At 49.3% G+C, this 16,304-nt stretch overlaps 1 protein-coding gene across 1 annotated transcript in view; it reads right to left on the bottom strand.

Annotated features, from left to right (window-relative positions):
- Positions 1-16,304, bottom strand: part of DNAH3 (dynein axonemal heavy chain 3) — a 182,030-nt gene that overhangs the window by 142,228 nt on the left and 23,498 nt on the right. Inside the window, exons 11-15 of the mRNA XM_084882694.1 lie at positions 13,529-13,665; positions 11,942-12,047; positions 11,599-11,777; positions 5,904-6,088; positions 4,702-4,825 (exon numbers count right to left, since the gene is read on the bottom strand). Of these exons, the coding sequence (XP_084738820.1) occupies positions 4,702-4,825; positions 5,904-6,088; positions 11,599-11,777; positions 11,942-12,047; positions 13,529-13,665 (731 nt within the window). The remainder of the gene's footprint in view (positions 1-4,701; positions 4,826-5,903; positions 6,089-11,598; positions 11,778-11,941; positions 12,048-13,528; positions 13,666-16,304) is intronic.

Raw genomic sequence — 16,304 nt, 5'->3', positions numbered from 1 at the left:
TCCAAGAAGCTCAGAGAGTTCCAAACAAGATGAATCCCAAAATGTGACATCAAGACACATTATAATTAATGTGCACAAATTTGTGCACAGTTGGGGACTCTCTGGGTGGCCTGCAGGGATTGGGCTGAAATCCACAGTACAACGCCACCTACAGCTCCTATCTGCCACTCCTGCTCATCTTGGCCCCACTGTGCCTGTCTTGGGCTCACAGTCCTGATTGGGAGAGCTCTCACTGCCGCAGCAGCACTCACCAATCATGAGCCCTGCATCTGGCACCCTCCCAAGGGGGATGGCCTGCAGGATTGGGCTCATACTGGCTCTCTGACATCCAGAGGGCTCCAGGACTGTGAGAGGGCACAGGTCAAGCTGAGGAACCTCACTAGTGTATGATTGGTCCAGGAAGGGACCATAGAAGGGCTCCAGAGTGTGTCTGGCCCATCTCACTAAGTCCCGATCAGCCAGATCCCAGCAGAAAGCTAACCTATCAATTGGAGCATCTACCCCCTGGTGGTCAGTGCACGTCATAGCAAGCATTTGAAGAGCCTTAACATATTATTAGCATGTTATGCTTCGACTGGTTGTTCAGTTGTTCTACCATTTTGTCTATTTGCATATTACCCTTTTGTTACATAATACCAACAACAAAATAAGAATCTTAAAGGCTACCAGAGAGAGACAGAAAATAACCTACAAGGGATTTCCCATCAGACTGATTTCTCAACAGAAACACATCAGGCCACAATGGAATGGAGTGAAATATACAAAGTCGTGCAAAACAAGAGTCTGAGTCCAAGAATACTGTACCTAGCAAGGCTATCAATAAAAATTGAAGATGAAATCAGGAGTTTCACACACAAAAAAAGGACTAAGGGAGTTTATTACCACCAAACCAGCAATGCAAGAAATGCTAACGGGTCTGGTGTAAAAGAAGAAATAGGAAGGGAAAAAGGAACACTAGCATATAGGCGACAACAAGTACCTATCAACAATAACTTTAAATGCAAATGGATTAAATTCCAAAATAAAAAGACATAGGTTAGCTGAGTGGATAAGAAAATATGACCCATATATCTTATCTACTGTCACCTCAGAATAAAGGACTCACACAGACTGAGGGTGAAGGGGTGGAAAAGATTTTTCAGGTGAATGGAAATGAAAAGAAAAGCTGGGGTAGCAATACTTATATCTGACAAATTAGACCTCAAAGTGAAGGCCATAACAAGAGATAATGAAGGCCACTTCATAATACTAAAGGGAACAATTAAAAAAGAAGATATAACTTTGGTAAACATATATGCACCCAATAAAGAAGCACCCAAATACATTTAAAGAAAACAACTCCTGGAGGATATCAAGGAAGAGATTGACAGCAATATAGTCATAGTAGGGGACTTTAATACCCCATTAACACCACTGGGTAAATCCTCTAAACAAAAAATCAGCAAAGAAATATCAATCCTAAATGACTCATTAGATCAGATGGAATTAATTGGCATCTTCAGAACATCTCACCTCAAAGCCACAGAATATACATTCTCCTCAAGTGCACATGGGTAATTTTTAAAGATAGACCACATTTTGGGACATAGGCAATGTCTCTTCAAATTTAAGAAGATAGTAATCATATCAAGCATCTTCTCAGATTACAATGGCATAAAATTAGAAATCAATTACAATAAAAACAATAAAAAAATATTAAACACCTGGAGGCTAAATGGCATACTATTAAATAATGATTTGGTTACCAAAGAGCTCAAAGAAGATATAAAAAGCATCATGGCAACAAATGACAATGAAAACATATCAATCCAAATCTATGGGACACAGTGAAAGCAGTCTTGAGAAGGGAGTTTACAGCTCTACAGAAAAACAAAAACAAAAACAAAACAAAACAAAACAAAACAAAACAAGAAAAAATGATAATAAATTATCTAACCCTACAACTCAAAGAGTTTCAAAGAGTTAGAAAGATAGCAACAAGAAAAGCCCAGCATAAGCAGAAGGAAAAAAATAATAAAGATCAGAGTGGAAATAAACAACATAGAGACAAGAAAAAAATGAACAAAACCAAGAGCTGGTTCTTTGAAAGAATAAATAAGATTGATTAACTTCTAGCCAGGCTCACCAAGAAACAAAGAGAGAGGACCCAAATAAACAAAATAAGAAATTAAAGAGGTGAAGCAATAACCAATCCCACAGAAATACAATTGATTATGAAAAAATACTATGAACAACTCTATACCAACAAAATAGACAGCCTAGATGAAATGGACATATTCTTAGAAAAATACAAGCTACTCAAACTCAATGAGGAAGAATATAAAAACCTAAATAGCCCTATAACTACCAAAGAAATTGAAACAGCAATCAAAAATCTCCCAGCAAACAAAAGCCCTAGTCTGGATGGCTTTACAGGAGACTTCTGCACACATTCAAAGAACTAAAACCTATCCTCCTCAGACTATTCCAAAAAATTCAAGAGGAAGGCATACTCCCAAGCTCTTTCTATGAAGCCAGCATTACTCTAATCCCCAAACTAGATTGAGACACCATAAAAAAAGAGAACTACAAGCCAATATCCTTGATGAACATAAATGCTAAAATTCTCAACAAAATTCTAGCAAGTCAGATTCAGCATTACATTAGAAAGATCATACACCATGACCAAGTGGGATTTATTCTGGAGATGCTAGGATGGTATAATATCTGCCAATCAAAAAATGCAATTCATCACATAAACAGACTGAGAGACAAAAATCACATAATATAAATTGATGCAGAAAAAGTATTTGACAAAATCCAACACCCTTTCTTGACAAAAACTCTCAGCAAAGTGGGAATAGAGGGACCTTACCTCAAAAGAATAAAAGCCTTGCTCTAACCTATTTGGCTTAGTGGATAGAGCATCAGCCTGCGGATTGAAGGGTCCCAGGTTCGATTCCGGTCAAGAGCATGTATCTTGGTTGCGGGCACATCCCCAGTGGGAAGTGTGTAGGAGGCAGCTGATCAATGTTTCTCTCTCTTCGATGTTCTAACTCTCTATCCCTCTCCCTTCCTCTCTGTAAAAAAATCAATAAAATATATTTAAAAAAGAATAAAAGCCTTAAATGACAAACCTACAGTCAACATCATACTCAATGGTCAAAAACTATACTCATTTCCTCTAAGAACAGTAACAAGACAGGTATGTCCACTGTCATGTTTGACATGACATAGTTCTGGAAGTGCTAGCCATGGTGATCAGACAAGAAGAAGTAATAAAAGGCATCCAAATTGCAAAAGAAGTAAAACTGTCCTTATTCGCAGATGACATGATACTATACACAGAAAACCCCAAAGACCCCATCAAAAAACTATTAGACCTAATAAGTGAATTTGGCAATGTAGCAGGATACAAAATTAACACCCATAAATCTATGGCCTTTTTATACACCAATAATGAACTCACATAAAGAGAAACAAACAAACAAAAAAACAATCCCATTTACATTGCACCCAAAACATTAAGATTCCTAAGAATAAACTTAACTAAGGACGTAAAAGTCCTATACTCGGAAAACTATAGGACATTGACAAAAGAGATAGAGGAAGACATAAACAAATGGAAGAACATGCCATGCATGGATTTGGTAGAATCAATATCATTAAAATGTCCATACTACCCAAAGCAATCTACAGATTCAATGCAATCCCCATTAAAATATCAACAGCATAGTTCAATGATTTAGAACAAACTCTCCAAAAATTTATCTGAAATAAAAAAAAGACCCCAAATAGCCACAGCAATCCTAAGAAAGAAGAACAAAGTTGGAGGGATCATATTACCAGATATCAAACTACATTACCAAGCAGTTCTCAAAACTGCCTGGTACTGGCACAAGAACAGGCATATAGACCAAAGGAACAGAACCCAGAATCCAGAATTCGACCCACGCCATTATGCTCAACTGATATTTGACAAAGGAGGCAAGAGCATACAATGGAGTCAAAACAGTCTTTTTAATATAAATGGTGCTGGGAAATTTGAACAGATACATGCAAAAAAATGAAACTAGATCACCAACTTACACAATACACAAAAACAAACTCAAAATGGCTAAAGGACTTGAATGTAAGATGGGAAATCATAAAATTCTTTAAAAAAACAAACAAAACAAAACAAAAAAACACAAAGGCAGCAAAACCTTAGACATCTCACATAGCAGAATTTTCTCTGATACATGTCCCAGGGAAAGGAAACTAAGGAGAAAATAAACAAATGGGACTAAATAAAAATTAAGATGGAGAAGTAAGCAGGGGGCGGGGCAGGCACAGCAATGGAGAGGAATCACCGCTGTGCAGTGCCTGTGCTGCCTGTCCCTGGGGAACGCCTCTGGCAGGCGGCGGGCACCTCGGGCAGGCTAGCACAGAGCACGGTGAGGTGAGAGGCCAACGTGAGGAAGGAGAGCATGCTGTCACTGCAGGCTGCTCCTAAGGCGGTATTTTATCCTCTCTCTGCACCGACACGTCTCAGTGGTTCGAGGAGGGAGGGGAGGCGTCGGCAGGGGTCACAGGGAAGGAGTGAGCGCCCCTCAGGGGACACGAGGGACTTCCTTCTCTGCCTGCAGCCCTTGCCCCCTCCGCTGGGCGCTGGTCGGCCGGGGCAGCAGCACTGGGCCTGCAGGTCCCCTGAGGCAGCTGTCACCGTCAGACACTCCATACCTTCTAATGAGGTCCAGCTCCGCCTGGTCCCTCTTGCTCATGAGCAGGTTCCGGCTGTTTTCAAAGATGTCTTCGATCTGGTCCGGCCACAGGAAGAGGGTGCTGTTCAGCTTGATGTCCCCGTCTGCAAAACACCCCACTCAGGGCTCTGGGTCAGCAGAGGACAGGAGGGTGAGGGGCGGGCGGGCAGCGCGGGGGCCGGGGTGACAGCCCGTCACTGCCTCATGGCCCGCCCGCAGAAGACAGGCCGCGTGACCCCCGGGTTCACCGACGGACAGCCGCTGAGGAAGGGCCGGGGTCACCCCGAGAACGTGGGCGCAGACTGGAAGCCCAGGTCTCGTGGCCTCGAACACGCGCCCTAACGTCCTAACGCCTGGCCCGCCTCCCTGGGCGGCAGCGTGGACTCAAGCCCCTGGTGACGTTCAGGGTCTAACCTGCAAGCAGTCTCACCGCGCTGAGCCTCGGTTTCCCTGCCGGTGAAACGCCGGCAATGTGGCAGTGCTGACATCCTGCCCTCATGCGCTCCAGGCGGTCAGAGCGCCCGGCCCCCTGCCCCGGGGTCCAGGGCTCTCACCCGGAGAGGCGCAGCCGGGGCCGTGTGAGCTGCTGGGGAGCCCCTTCACACCTCCAGGCTCCTGCTCCCGCCCAGCCCTCGTGCACTGCGTGCCCCCAGTGAAAGCCCTCTGAGGCGTGGCCGGCGAAGGGCCAGCAGGTCAGCTTCTCCTGCAGACCCTGCTCCTTACGAGCTCCACTTGGCCGGCCACGCCGCGAAGGGCCCGGCCACATCTTTCCTTCGCTGACATGCAGGAGCGGGAGGGAGGGCTCTGGCCGCCTCCCGGGGAGGCTGCTGTCAAGGCTCGCTGAGTGAATTCTAACCGTCTACAAAATGACTATGCTGGGAAGCGACTTTCCCAGGAGTGCCAGGAACAATGTCGAGACAGGCGTCTGCAAGCTGGTCAGATCCCTGGGTCTTTCTCCTGTTTGCGCAACAATCAGACACCCCTTATTTGATTGGAGCTCCTGTGTGGTCAGTGCCTCTGACACACGTGGACACCCGAGGCAGCTCTCCCATCTCAACGTTCAGTGCTGGGATTGCAAACTCGTTCCCCACCCCCTTCCCCGGAAACGCACACACACGCTCTCACACACACACACACACACACACACACACACACACACACACGCGAGCCGCCTTGGCTTACGGGTCAGGTCTGCGTAGTCCATCAGGAACTCCAGCCGCTCGGCCGCGTCCCTCAGCTGCCTCCGGAGTTTGAACACAGTGACGTCGCTGGACTTCTTGAGGAACGCGATGAGGGACACCAGCTCCTCGGTGTTGGCAGGGATCTCGCTGACCTTCTCTGCGATGCTGCTGTACTGGTGGCAGATGCTGCAGAGCAGAAGCCAGCCATCAGCAACCCGACCTCCGCCAGCCGGCGGGACTCCTATTGGAGACTAGGGTGATGATGGCCGCTGTTCTCTGCCTGCAGCCCTGATGGGTGATGCGCGCATGCACCCCATACCTCAGGCATCTTCCCCGGAGAGGCGGCAGTGCTAGCTGGCAGGCCCCAAGCCTGTCATGTGGTGCCACGCCCCGCTGCCTTCATATATCACAACAATTCTCATAGGTAGAGCTTTTCTTAGCAACATTTCAGAAGAAGGTGAGGCCAACTAATTTCATCCAAATCAACATGGTGCGCAGGCGTCAAATCCAGGATCTGAGCCTTCAACTGATTCCAGAGCTGCACTCTTCACAAACACACCCCGAGCAGAATTCCGATTCAGACCGAAACAATAACAAAAATGCCGCCAGCACCAGCAACTCCTCAGGTTTTATGCTGGAAGAGTGCCTACAGCGCAGTCACCGCTCCCACAGCACACCAGTAAGCCATCCTCACGGCTGCCGAGATTCAGACACACTTACGTTCAGCTCCTGGAACTAATGGATCTAACTGCCCACTCGCCTGTGAGAAAGTGTGTTACTGTACGGATAATTTGAATATGCTCTAATTTATACAAAAGCCAATGAATCACAGTCTTCAGCATTTTAAGTATAACTAGGAACAAATGATCCCAATACCTCCCTGTCTAGCACAGAGTGTCCCTCAAGAAATGTTAGTGATAACAGCTGTCATAATGTTTATTACTGATTACTACGTGCCGATGGTCATCCTGAGACAAAAACCACTCCTCTCAATGTTTTCAGTCTTCAGCATTCCTTCTTAATGTAATGGTGCACCTTCATAATAAAGCAAATTGTACCAAACGGGAGAGAAGATGCCTGCACCACTTTGTAGATTCATCAGGAAATGGGTTTGATGCAGTTCCATCGAGTGTGCTGCCAGGCCGGGCCCAGAGCATTCTCACTCCTTGGCCCCAGAGGTGGTTATATTCCCCAGCCTCCTTCTTAGTTTTAATTAGGTATTTTACTAGTCAGCTTGGCTACCATCTATAATAATAAAAGCGTAATATGCTACTTACACCGGACAGCTGAACCACCTTCCGGACATCCTTCTGGACAAAGCTGGGCTGTGAGGCCGAGGAAAGCCGCCAGGCTTCAGGGCTGAGCCCCGTGCACGGATTTCGTGCATCTGGCCTCTAGGAACACAGTATCACTGGGGTTTAAGCAACAGGACTTGACTTTCTCACGGGCTGGAAGCTGGAACAGGGTCAGTGTGCCAGCTGGTCGGTTCCTGGCAAGGACTCTCTTCCTGGTTTGCAGACAGACGAGACACTCTTTGCCGTGTCCTCATGTGGCAGAGAGGAAGAGAGCTTTGATGTCTCCGTCTCTTCTTATAAGAGATACAACCTATGACCTCATTTACCTCATCGCCCTCCGTAGGCCTGGACTTCAAGGCAGTCACATTGGGCATCAGTGCTTTGTTGCCGGTGGGTTTGTGTGGCCAAAAAACTCATATGTTGAGACCCAACCCCTAATGTGATGCTATTTGGAGGGGTGTTGGGTGGTGATAGGTCAGGAGCGTTATGACCACACGAGGATTAGCCTGATAAAGAGCACCCTCACCCTTTCTGCTTTGTGAGGACACAGTGAGAAGGGTGTCTGTGAACCAGGAAGTGCGCTCTCAACAGACACCCTGGCTTCCAGAACTGCGAGAAACTAACTCCTCTTGCTTATAAGCCTCCAGTCTGTGGCAGTCCATCATAGCAGCTCAAATGGACTAAGACAGACTTCAACATGTGAACTTTGGTAGAGTACAACTCAGATCACAGCAGGCATGATCGTGTGATTGAGGTCCAGTCCTCGGGAGTGGGAAGCAGTGCGACTGTCACTCACAGGAGCAGCACATAACAGTGTCCCTGCACACTCCACACTCTCTCCTTCTCCTCCTGCCCAGGATCTCAACATTTAAAATGACCCTGAAAGCTAACTGTTGAAGATGTAAAGTTACCATCTTGCTTGAGTTTTTGAATGCACATAGTAGGTCTCCTCCACAAATCTAGAGCTACCCTGAGCAAGAAATAAACTTCCATTGTGTTTGATTATAACAACTTGGGCCCATGTGTTACAGCATTAGGCCTAGCCTAACTTAACCAACCCAGATAGATGCTCTCAGCCCAACAGACTCCTCCCTGATAGAATTTATTCTTCTTCCCTTTTGTATGAGAATTCAGAGTGAATGTTATCTGGCTCTGGCTGTCAGCTCCCTGGAGGTTCAGAGGGTAGCAGAGACCCTCAAAGGCCCTGAATATGACCCAATGATATCAACACAACCCCTCAGCGATATCCAGGACACGCTGAGGGCAGGAGACATTGCCTCTACATGTACTGATAATACGTTTGGAAATCTAAAAGGCTGGCTCCAGCCTGGTAGCTCAGCTGGTTAGGGCATCACCCCCATACACCAAGGTTGTGGGTTTGATCCCTGGTCAGGGAACATACAAGAAGCAATCAATAAATGCATCAATAAGTGAAGCAATAAATCAGAGCCTCTCTTTTCTCCAGCCTCTCCGCCCCCCCCCCCAAAAAAAAGCCCTAAAAGGCCAGGGGTACCTTAGACAATTCTATTCCCTGCCCCATGCGGGGGATAGCATAAGGGAGACCAACAACGTGTGCCAATCTGTGCTCTCTTTCTATAGTTGTCCTTACTTTATATATATATTTTAAATTTTATTGTTTAAAGTATTACAAATAGTAGTACATATATCTTCTTCCCCTCCCTTCCCATTGACTTTCCCCCAACCTCCCCTATCCCCTGGCACATGCCCTCACCCACCCCCCTAGTATCTTGCATCCATTGGTTATGCTAATATGCATGCATACAAGTCCTTTGGTTGATCTCTTACCTCTCGCCCCCCAACCCTCCCCAGCCTTCCCGCTATAATTTGGCAGTCTGTTTGGTGCTTCTCTGTCTCTATATTTATCTTTTTGTTCATCAAGTTATAATGCTCTTTATTATCCATAAATGAGATCATGTGGTATTTTTCTTTCACTGCCTGGTTTATTTCACTTAGCATAATGCTCTCCAGTTCCATCCATGCTGCAGCAAATGGTAAGAATTCCTTCTTTCTTTCTTTCTTTATTTATTTTTACCACAGCGTAGTATTCTATTGTGTAGATGTACCATAGTTTTCTAATCCACTCATCTGCTGACGGGCATTTGGGCTGGTTCCAGGTCTTAGTTAGCTATGGTGAATTGTGCTGCTATGAACACAGGGGTGCATATGTCCTTTCTGATTAATGTTTCTAGTTTCTTGGGATATATTCCTAGAAGTGGAATCACTGGGTCAAATGGGAGTTCCATTTTCAGTTTTTTGAGGAAACTCCATACTGGTCTCCACAGAGGCTGCACCAGTCTGCATTCTCACCAGCAGTGCATGAGGCTTCCTTTTTTTCTGCATCCTCGTCAGCACTTGTCGTTTGTTGACCTTATTTTAGACAAGACCTCGCACCCTGAAGAAAACAAGCAGCTGGACCACCTGGATAACTTCTCATGTTTCTACTCAGGGCCCTGCAATGTGGTCAACGGTTCTAGCAACTTTAGATGCGAATGGCGGTGCCCCCCTTTCTGCCCAGGGCGCCCCCACACCAGGAGCTGGAAATGGGATGGCCCCCCAGCACTGACCGCACAGTGAGGGGCAAGGACAGGGCCTGGGATCAGGAGACTCAAACTCACTTTCTTGGGCAAGTTGGGTTTCCTTTCTGAGCCTCAGTTCCCCTCCACTCCCTCAAGGGCTTCTGTCTGCCTTCCCGCCTCAGGGGCTTGGTGAAGGTCAGATCGGTCAGAGCCTCCGGGTTAAGGTAGAAAGAAACCAGAACTCAGCTACCAGCCTGGGGTTCTGCATCCTGAAGAAGCCTGGGGCCCATCCTGGGACCCTTATTTTCATTTATATTAAAATATTTAAGGGAATTACACTTTCTTTTTGAGGAGGGTGGATACTCTGCTGCTCAGGAAAAACTTTCTTGATGCCGAAACCTTCCTAAGAAAGTTTCCCGGCAGCACGAAGGCTCAGACCTTGTCCCATCCATCCGCCTCCATCCCGCAGGCAGCGCTGGTCCCGGGAGGGGCCTCCGGGGGACGCATCCAGTAACACAGGTTGGATCACCAGCAGAGGGGCTGTGCGGTGGGGAGCATGGACTTCCGGGTCACAGGACAGGAGGCTGAGCCCTCTCGGAGGCCCCTCTTCCTCAGCAGGGGAGGGGACGCCCACTTCGGGCTCTGTGGGGGCCTCGCTGGACCACATCGCTCAGATGCTCAGCAGCCCGGGACAGCCGCTGGCTGGGAAAAGGAAGCTATGGCATCATCAGTTTGCCGGTGAGTTTCTGACATGTAGCGTGTACCCCTGAAGCACTGTGAAATGCGACACTGACATGTATGTCATCATGAGGGTAACATGCACCCGGCACACCGGTGGCCGCGCTCCTCACCCCGGAGCCGGCCTCAGCGCTCCCAAGAGCAGAGCGGGCATCCGGTGGTGAGTCACTCCAGACCGTGGCAGAGGTGCCATCACCTCTCCACACCATCCCCTCTTCTGCCAACCACACTGAGTCCTCTTGGGGAGCCTCTCCCTGCCAGTCCACGTGGCCTAGAAGGGTGACAGCCACCCGAGGGACGGGGACCCCGCCCAGAAGGCAGCCCTCCTCGGCCTGCTGCCCAGGGGTGCGTGGGAGGCGGCAGCACGCAGGCCAGGACGAGGGTGAGGCCTTTGGGACGGCAGAAACCTCTCCCTCGGGATGGAACTGAGAGCGCGAGCCCCGAGCTGCTGGGTGCCCACACCAGGGCCCCGAGCTGCTGGGTGCCCACACCAGGGCCCGTAGCTGCTGGGTGCCCACACCAGGGCCCGTAGCTGCTGGGTGCACACACCAGGACCCCGAGTTGCTGGGTGCCCACACCAGGGCCCGTAGCTGCTGGGTGCCCACACCAGGGCCCCGAGCTGCTGGGTGCACACACCAGGACCTGTCTCAGCAGCCCCTTGAGCTTCCCAACGTGTGGGCCCCGGCTCCCTTTGTTGCGCTCGCCAGCCTGTCTGGCTTCTCTTCCTTACAGCCAGCACGTGCTACTGCTGCAGAGACTCCTCCATCAAGCGAGGCAGGACATCGGGCTGTCAATCCCACCGCCCCAGCCCCGCCCCGGGGCGGCCTGCACGGAGCACTCTGGGTGTGTGGGTGGCGGGCAGAGGGCTGTGCCCTGGGACAGCGCCCACCGAGCAGCACCCAGGATCCGAGGGGGCACTCACCCCTGCGCCCCCCTTCCACTCCCCCCGCCCCCCGCCCCAGCTCCAAGCCCCACAGCCTCTTACTGCTGCTCCCCTTCCAGCTGAACCTGAATTTCCTGCCACCCTCACTTGGGGTTCAGTCTGGGCATGGTGGGAGGTGCAAATTCTGTCTATATCCCCCCATTTGTGCCAACTCTCAGTGCTCTTTCCCTGCGTCCGGCATACCTGGCATTGGTCTCCCGGTTCACGTCCACTTGGTACCGGATCAGGCGGTCTTTCAGGTTCTGAGCCCGCTCACAGAGGTCATAATTGAGGGCCATGGTGTCCAGGCAGAACATGGCCAGCGGCACGGAAATGTGCATGGACGCGATCTCATTCTTCCGCTTCTTTATGCTGTTGATCTTCTGTGAAAAGGAACACATCCCCTGGTCAGTTCCCCAGGGGCCCCTGGCGCCTCGCAGCCGCAGCCCTGGCCACCGTCCGGCCTGGCACAGCACATACAGCTGGGGGGGATGGGGGGTCGCAGTACGAGTCCCCAAGAGACAGAATGCCCGGGGGCACTTCCTACCACCACGAAGTCATCGATCTCATGCTTTTCTTTCAGGAACGCAGTAATGCTCTGCTCCGCCGTGTAGTCCAGTAGGTCCTCATACTTTGTGTAGACATTTAAGTATCTTCGCATCGAAGAGCGTGAAATCAAACACATGAACATGGGCCACCAGGTTAGCTCGGTCAGAGCGGCCCATGCAGAGACACGCTTAAGCCAGCTCACACCAAGACAGAAACAGAAGTGCCCGGGCTACTGAGAACTGGAAATCCAGAACTTTGGCTGAAAATTCCAGTTTTGTTACCTCCTGGCGACACTTAGACAAGATAGTTCTCCTGTTCGGAGAGCAGTGCCTTCGGCTAACGTGGGCACAGTAACCTGAGGCACCGCTGTAACAGGTCTGCCAGCAGGCAGCACAGCCGGGCGGACAGCTGTGCCCCTCCTCCCAGCTCTGAGGTGGAGATTAGGAGCAAGTGAACCTAAGATCGATGTGATAAGTGAGGTTTCCCTCTGCGAACAGACGGCGCAGGAGCGCAGGGCAGTGTCTCTCCGGGGAGGACGTGTCCGGGGCCCCCACACGAGTCCACGGGACAAGGAGATGCTGAGAGGGAGCAGAGGTAACGGGGCCGGTGCACCGTCCACGGGCTTCAGGGCCTGGGAGAGAGACGGCAGGGAAACCCGGGCTGCAAGTCCAGAGAGCCACTGGGGAGGGCTCCCCACCCGGCTCCGAGCCACCTTCCCGGCGGGAGTGCCCACCCGAGTCCGCGTTCCCCGACCAGGCAAGCGGTTCTCACCCCGGTGGGTTCTGCTCCCTGGGGACACGCGGCTAACCCTGGGGCCGGTCGTTGTCGCCATAATCAGAGAGAACCCACTGGCGTGTACTGGGTGCTGCCACACACCTGCTCTGCGGGCAGCCCCACAGAGCAGGTCCTGTCACAGTGCCAGCAACACTGCCGTCACAGGGCCCAGGCCAGGGGCCACCCGTCCTGCTGTGTGGGACAGTCCCGTGTGACTGCTGATAACACGGTCCCCACACCCAGGGTCTCGTGAGGACACTAGCAGTTGCACCCGCAATCACCCCAGACGCATGCCCGCTCACGGGAGGTGGTGCCACGTGCTCACAGCGGCACCACTCAGGCACGCAGTGGCCTCAAGCCCGTCCTCCTGCCCCTCGCCCAGTGAGCTGAGGAAACGGGCAGCAGGCAGTGGCCCTAGAAACCATTGAGAGCAGAAGCTGCCCGACGGGATGGACGTGGGCTGCTGGCATGTCCTCTCCTGCATTGAGAACCCCGGTCTGTTCCCCACACGAAGGTGATGCCGGCCTGCCGGCGCCGTGTCTCCTTCCTAAAGCCCAGACGCTGCCAACCGGCCGGCCTCGCGGGTTCGGACCGGGAGGGGGGCCCCGGAGTGCGAACCCGGCTCGTCCTCTGGGCCGCCATGGGAACTCACAGGCCCTCATGTGAAACGGGGGCGCATGCCATGCCAGGAAAGTAGCTGCTGGCTGTGGGTACACATTGCCTCGGCTGGTGGGAGCAGCGATCACTCACCCAGAGGCAGGTCAGAACTCTAACCCAGTGCCCGAAGGCCACTTACAGCTACTCCACTTACTTCTTGGGGCCGACTTGGTTCTTCTGATAGACCTGGAAAGCCTGATCCACGTAATCAGAAACCAGCTTTTCCTCAGGGTTCACGGTTCCGAGAGCCAGGTTATATCCTTTCAGCTCTGGGAACAGGACAGACTCCACCTGAAGAACAGAAACCGTGAGACATGAGGAGGGGACGGCCCCCAAGGGCAAGGTGTGCAGTGGGTTCATTTCTGGGATGCCAGCCACACCTGCTCCCGCTGCTCCTGATCAAGGCTGCTCGCTCCTCCCTCTTTGGGTCACTCATCGCCCCAGTCCTTGCTCCTCTCAGCCCCTGTCCTGGGAGAGTCCCTGGGCCCAGGGGATATGGGGTGCCCCTGCTGAAAGCTCAGGCTCTGAACTTTCTCGTCACAGCTGTGACTAAGTGAGTGTGTAATGAGCCATCCTAGGTTTGTCAGGTATCAGAACCATGAGAGCCTGGGTCACACCTGAGTTCTGCACTCCCGACGAAGCCAGCCGGAGGGAAGCCAGCCCAGGCCCTGGGTGCCGGAGGGAAGCTGGTGCTGGCATCAGGGGAAGGAAGGCCTACTCTTGCACAAACTTTCGTGCACTGGGCCTCTAGTTAGCTATATTCCCTATGCTGTACTTCACATTCCATGACTGTTTTGTAACTACCAATTTGTGCCTCTTAATCCCCTCACCTTTTCAACTATCCTCCCAACTCCCTTCCCATCTGGCAACCGTTAAAATGTTCTTTGTATCTGTGGGTCTGTTTCCTCTTCTCCTTGTTTGTTTAGTTTGTTCTTTAGATTCCACATCCAAGTGGCATCATATGCCATTTGTCTTCCTCTGATCTATTTCACTTAGCATAATACCCTCTAGGTGTATTCGTGTTGTTGCAGGTGGCAAGATTTCACTCTTTTTTATGGTCGAATCATATTCCATTGTATATATTCACCACTTCTTTATCCATTAATTTCTTGATGGACTTAGGTTGCTTTTATATCTTGACTATTGTAAACAATGCTGGATTATATGTCCTTTTGAAATAGAGTTCTGGGTTTCTTTGGATAAGTGCCCAGGAGTAGAATGGCCAGGTCTTCTTTGTCTCTTATTATAGACTTTGATTTAAACTCTATTTTCTCTGGTGAACTCTCTTTTGTTACCCTAGATTTTTTGTTGGTTTGTTTCCATTTTCATGAATTATCTTTTCCATCCCTGTACTGTAGTCTGTGTGTGCCTTCACCTGAAGTGGGTCTCCTGTAGGTCGAAGTGTCTTGTTTTGTTATCCCTCTAGCCACCCTATGTCTTCTGATTGGAATGTATAATACATTTGCATTTAAAGTAATTGTTGATAGATATGTATTTATTGCCATTTTATTAATCACATTTTTATCTTTTTTTGTCTTCTTCTTAAAGAAAACCATTTGACATTTCTTGTTATTCTGGGAAGTTCTTAATCTGTCTTGAAATTATTCCTTTTTATTTTTTAAGTATTTATTTGTTTTCCCATCACCAATTATCCCCTTTATGTCTTTTAATTCTAAATGACAACCTTGTTGGATAGAGTAATCTGAGGTGTAGATCCTTGCTTTTCATTACTTTGAGTATATCTTGCCACTCCCTTCTGGCCTGCAAAGTTTCTGTTGAGAGATCAGCTGATAATCTCACAAGGGGTCCCTTGTAGATAACTAATTGCTTTTCTATTTTGTTGCTTCTAAGATTCTCTCTTTGTTTTTAAACCCATGGCATTTTAGTTATGATGTGTCTTGGTGTGGGCCTCCTTGTGTTCATCTTATTTGGGACTCTGTGCTTCCTGGACTTGTATGTCTGTTTCCTTTAGCAGGTCTGGGAAGGTTATTATTACTTTTTCACATAGGTTTTCAGTATCTTGCTCTCTCTCTTCTCTTTTTGGCTGATGTTGGTATGCTTGAGGGTGTCGCAGAGGCTCCTTATACTATTTTCATATTTTTGGATTCTTTTCTCTTTTTGCTGTTCTGATTGGTTGTCTGTTTCCTTATCTTCCAAGTCTCTGCTTCATCTACTTCCCTGTTCATTCCTATAATGTTTTCTTTATTTCAGTTAGTATATTTTTTATTTCTGACTGGACTGTTTCTGCGTTTCCTATTCCTTTGTTGAAGTTCTTACTGAGTTCATCTACTCTTCCCCTAAGTTAATTGAGCATCTTTGTAACCAGTGTTTTGAACTTTTCATTAAGTAGATTACTTGTCTTGATTTTGTTTAGTTCTTTTTCTGGAGTTTTGTTCTGTTCCTTCATTTGGGACACATTTCTCTGTCTCCTCGTTGTAGTTGCCTCTCTATGTTTGTTTCTGTGTATTAGGTAGAGCTACTATATCTCCAGAGTGTGGTAGAGTAGCCTTGTGTATGTAGGTGTTTTGTATAATCCCAGGAGAGGCCAAGCTGTGACCTAAGGCCTGCTGCTGTTAGTGTTGGGCCTGGGGCCACTTAGTTAGAGATACAGGGCTCTCTGAGGCCAGATGCTGCTTGTCTGAAAGATTTTAGAAAAGTCCAAAGAATGAGTCAAGATAGGCCATCTGTGTGGAAAAGCCACTGGAATTGGCTTGAGATGGGGCCCACAGGTTGGGTGGGACGGGATCTCAGAGACTCACCAGGGCAGGGCTAACAGTGTCAGCTGGTTAATGGAGACTCAGATATGGTGCCCACCTGCCCACTCTGTGGAGTGGGGTGGGGTCTCAGAAAAGGAACAATGGCCCCTGTCAGCACTTCTGTCTGGGAGAAAGCTGCCCCTCCAGCTTTCACACCAATGCCACACTATTCAG

The sequence above is a fragment of the Pipistrellus hanaki genome (assembly GCF_964339955.1).
Source record: "Pipistrellus hanaki genome assembly, chromosome: 4".
Taxonomy (NCBI): domain Eukaryota; kingdom Metazoa; phylum Chordata; class Mammalia; order Chiroptera; family Vespertilionidae; genus Pipistrellus; species Pipistrellus hanaki.
The sequence above is the reverse complement of the archived record's forward strand: the minus strand, read 5'-3'. Positions and strand labels throughout refer to the sequence as shown.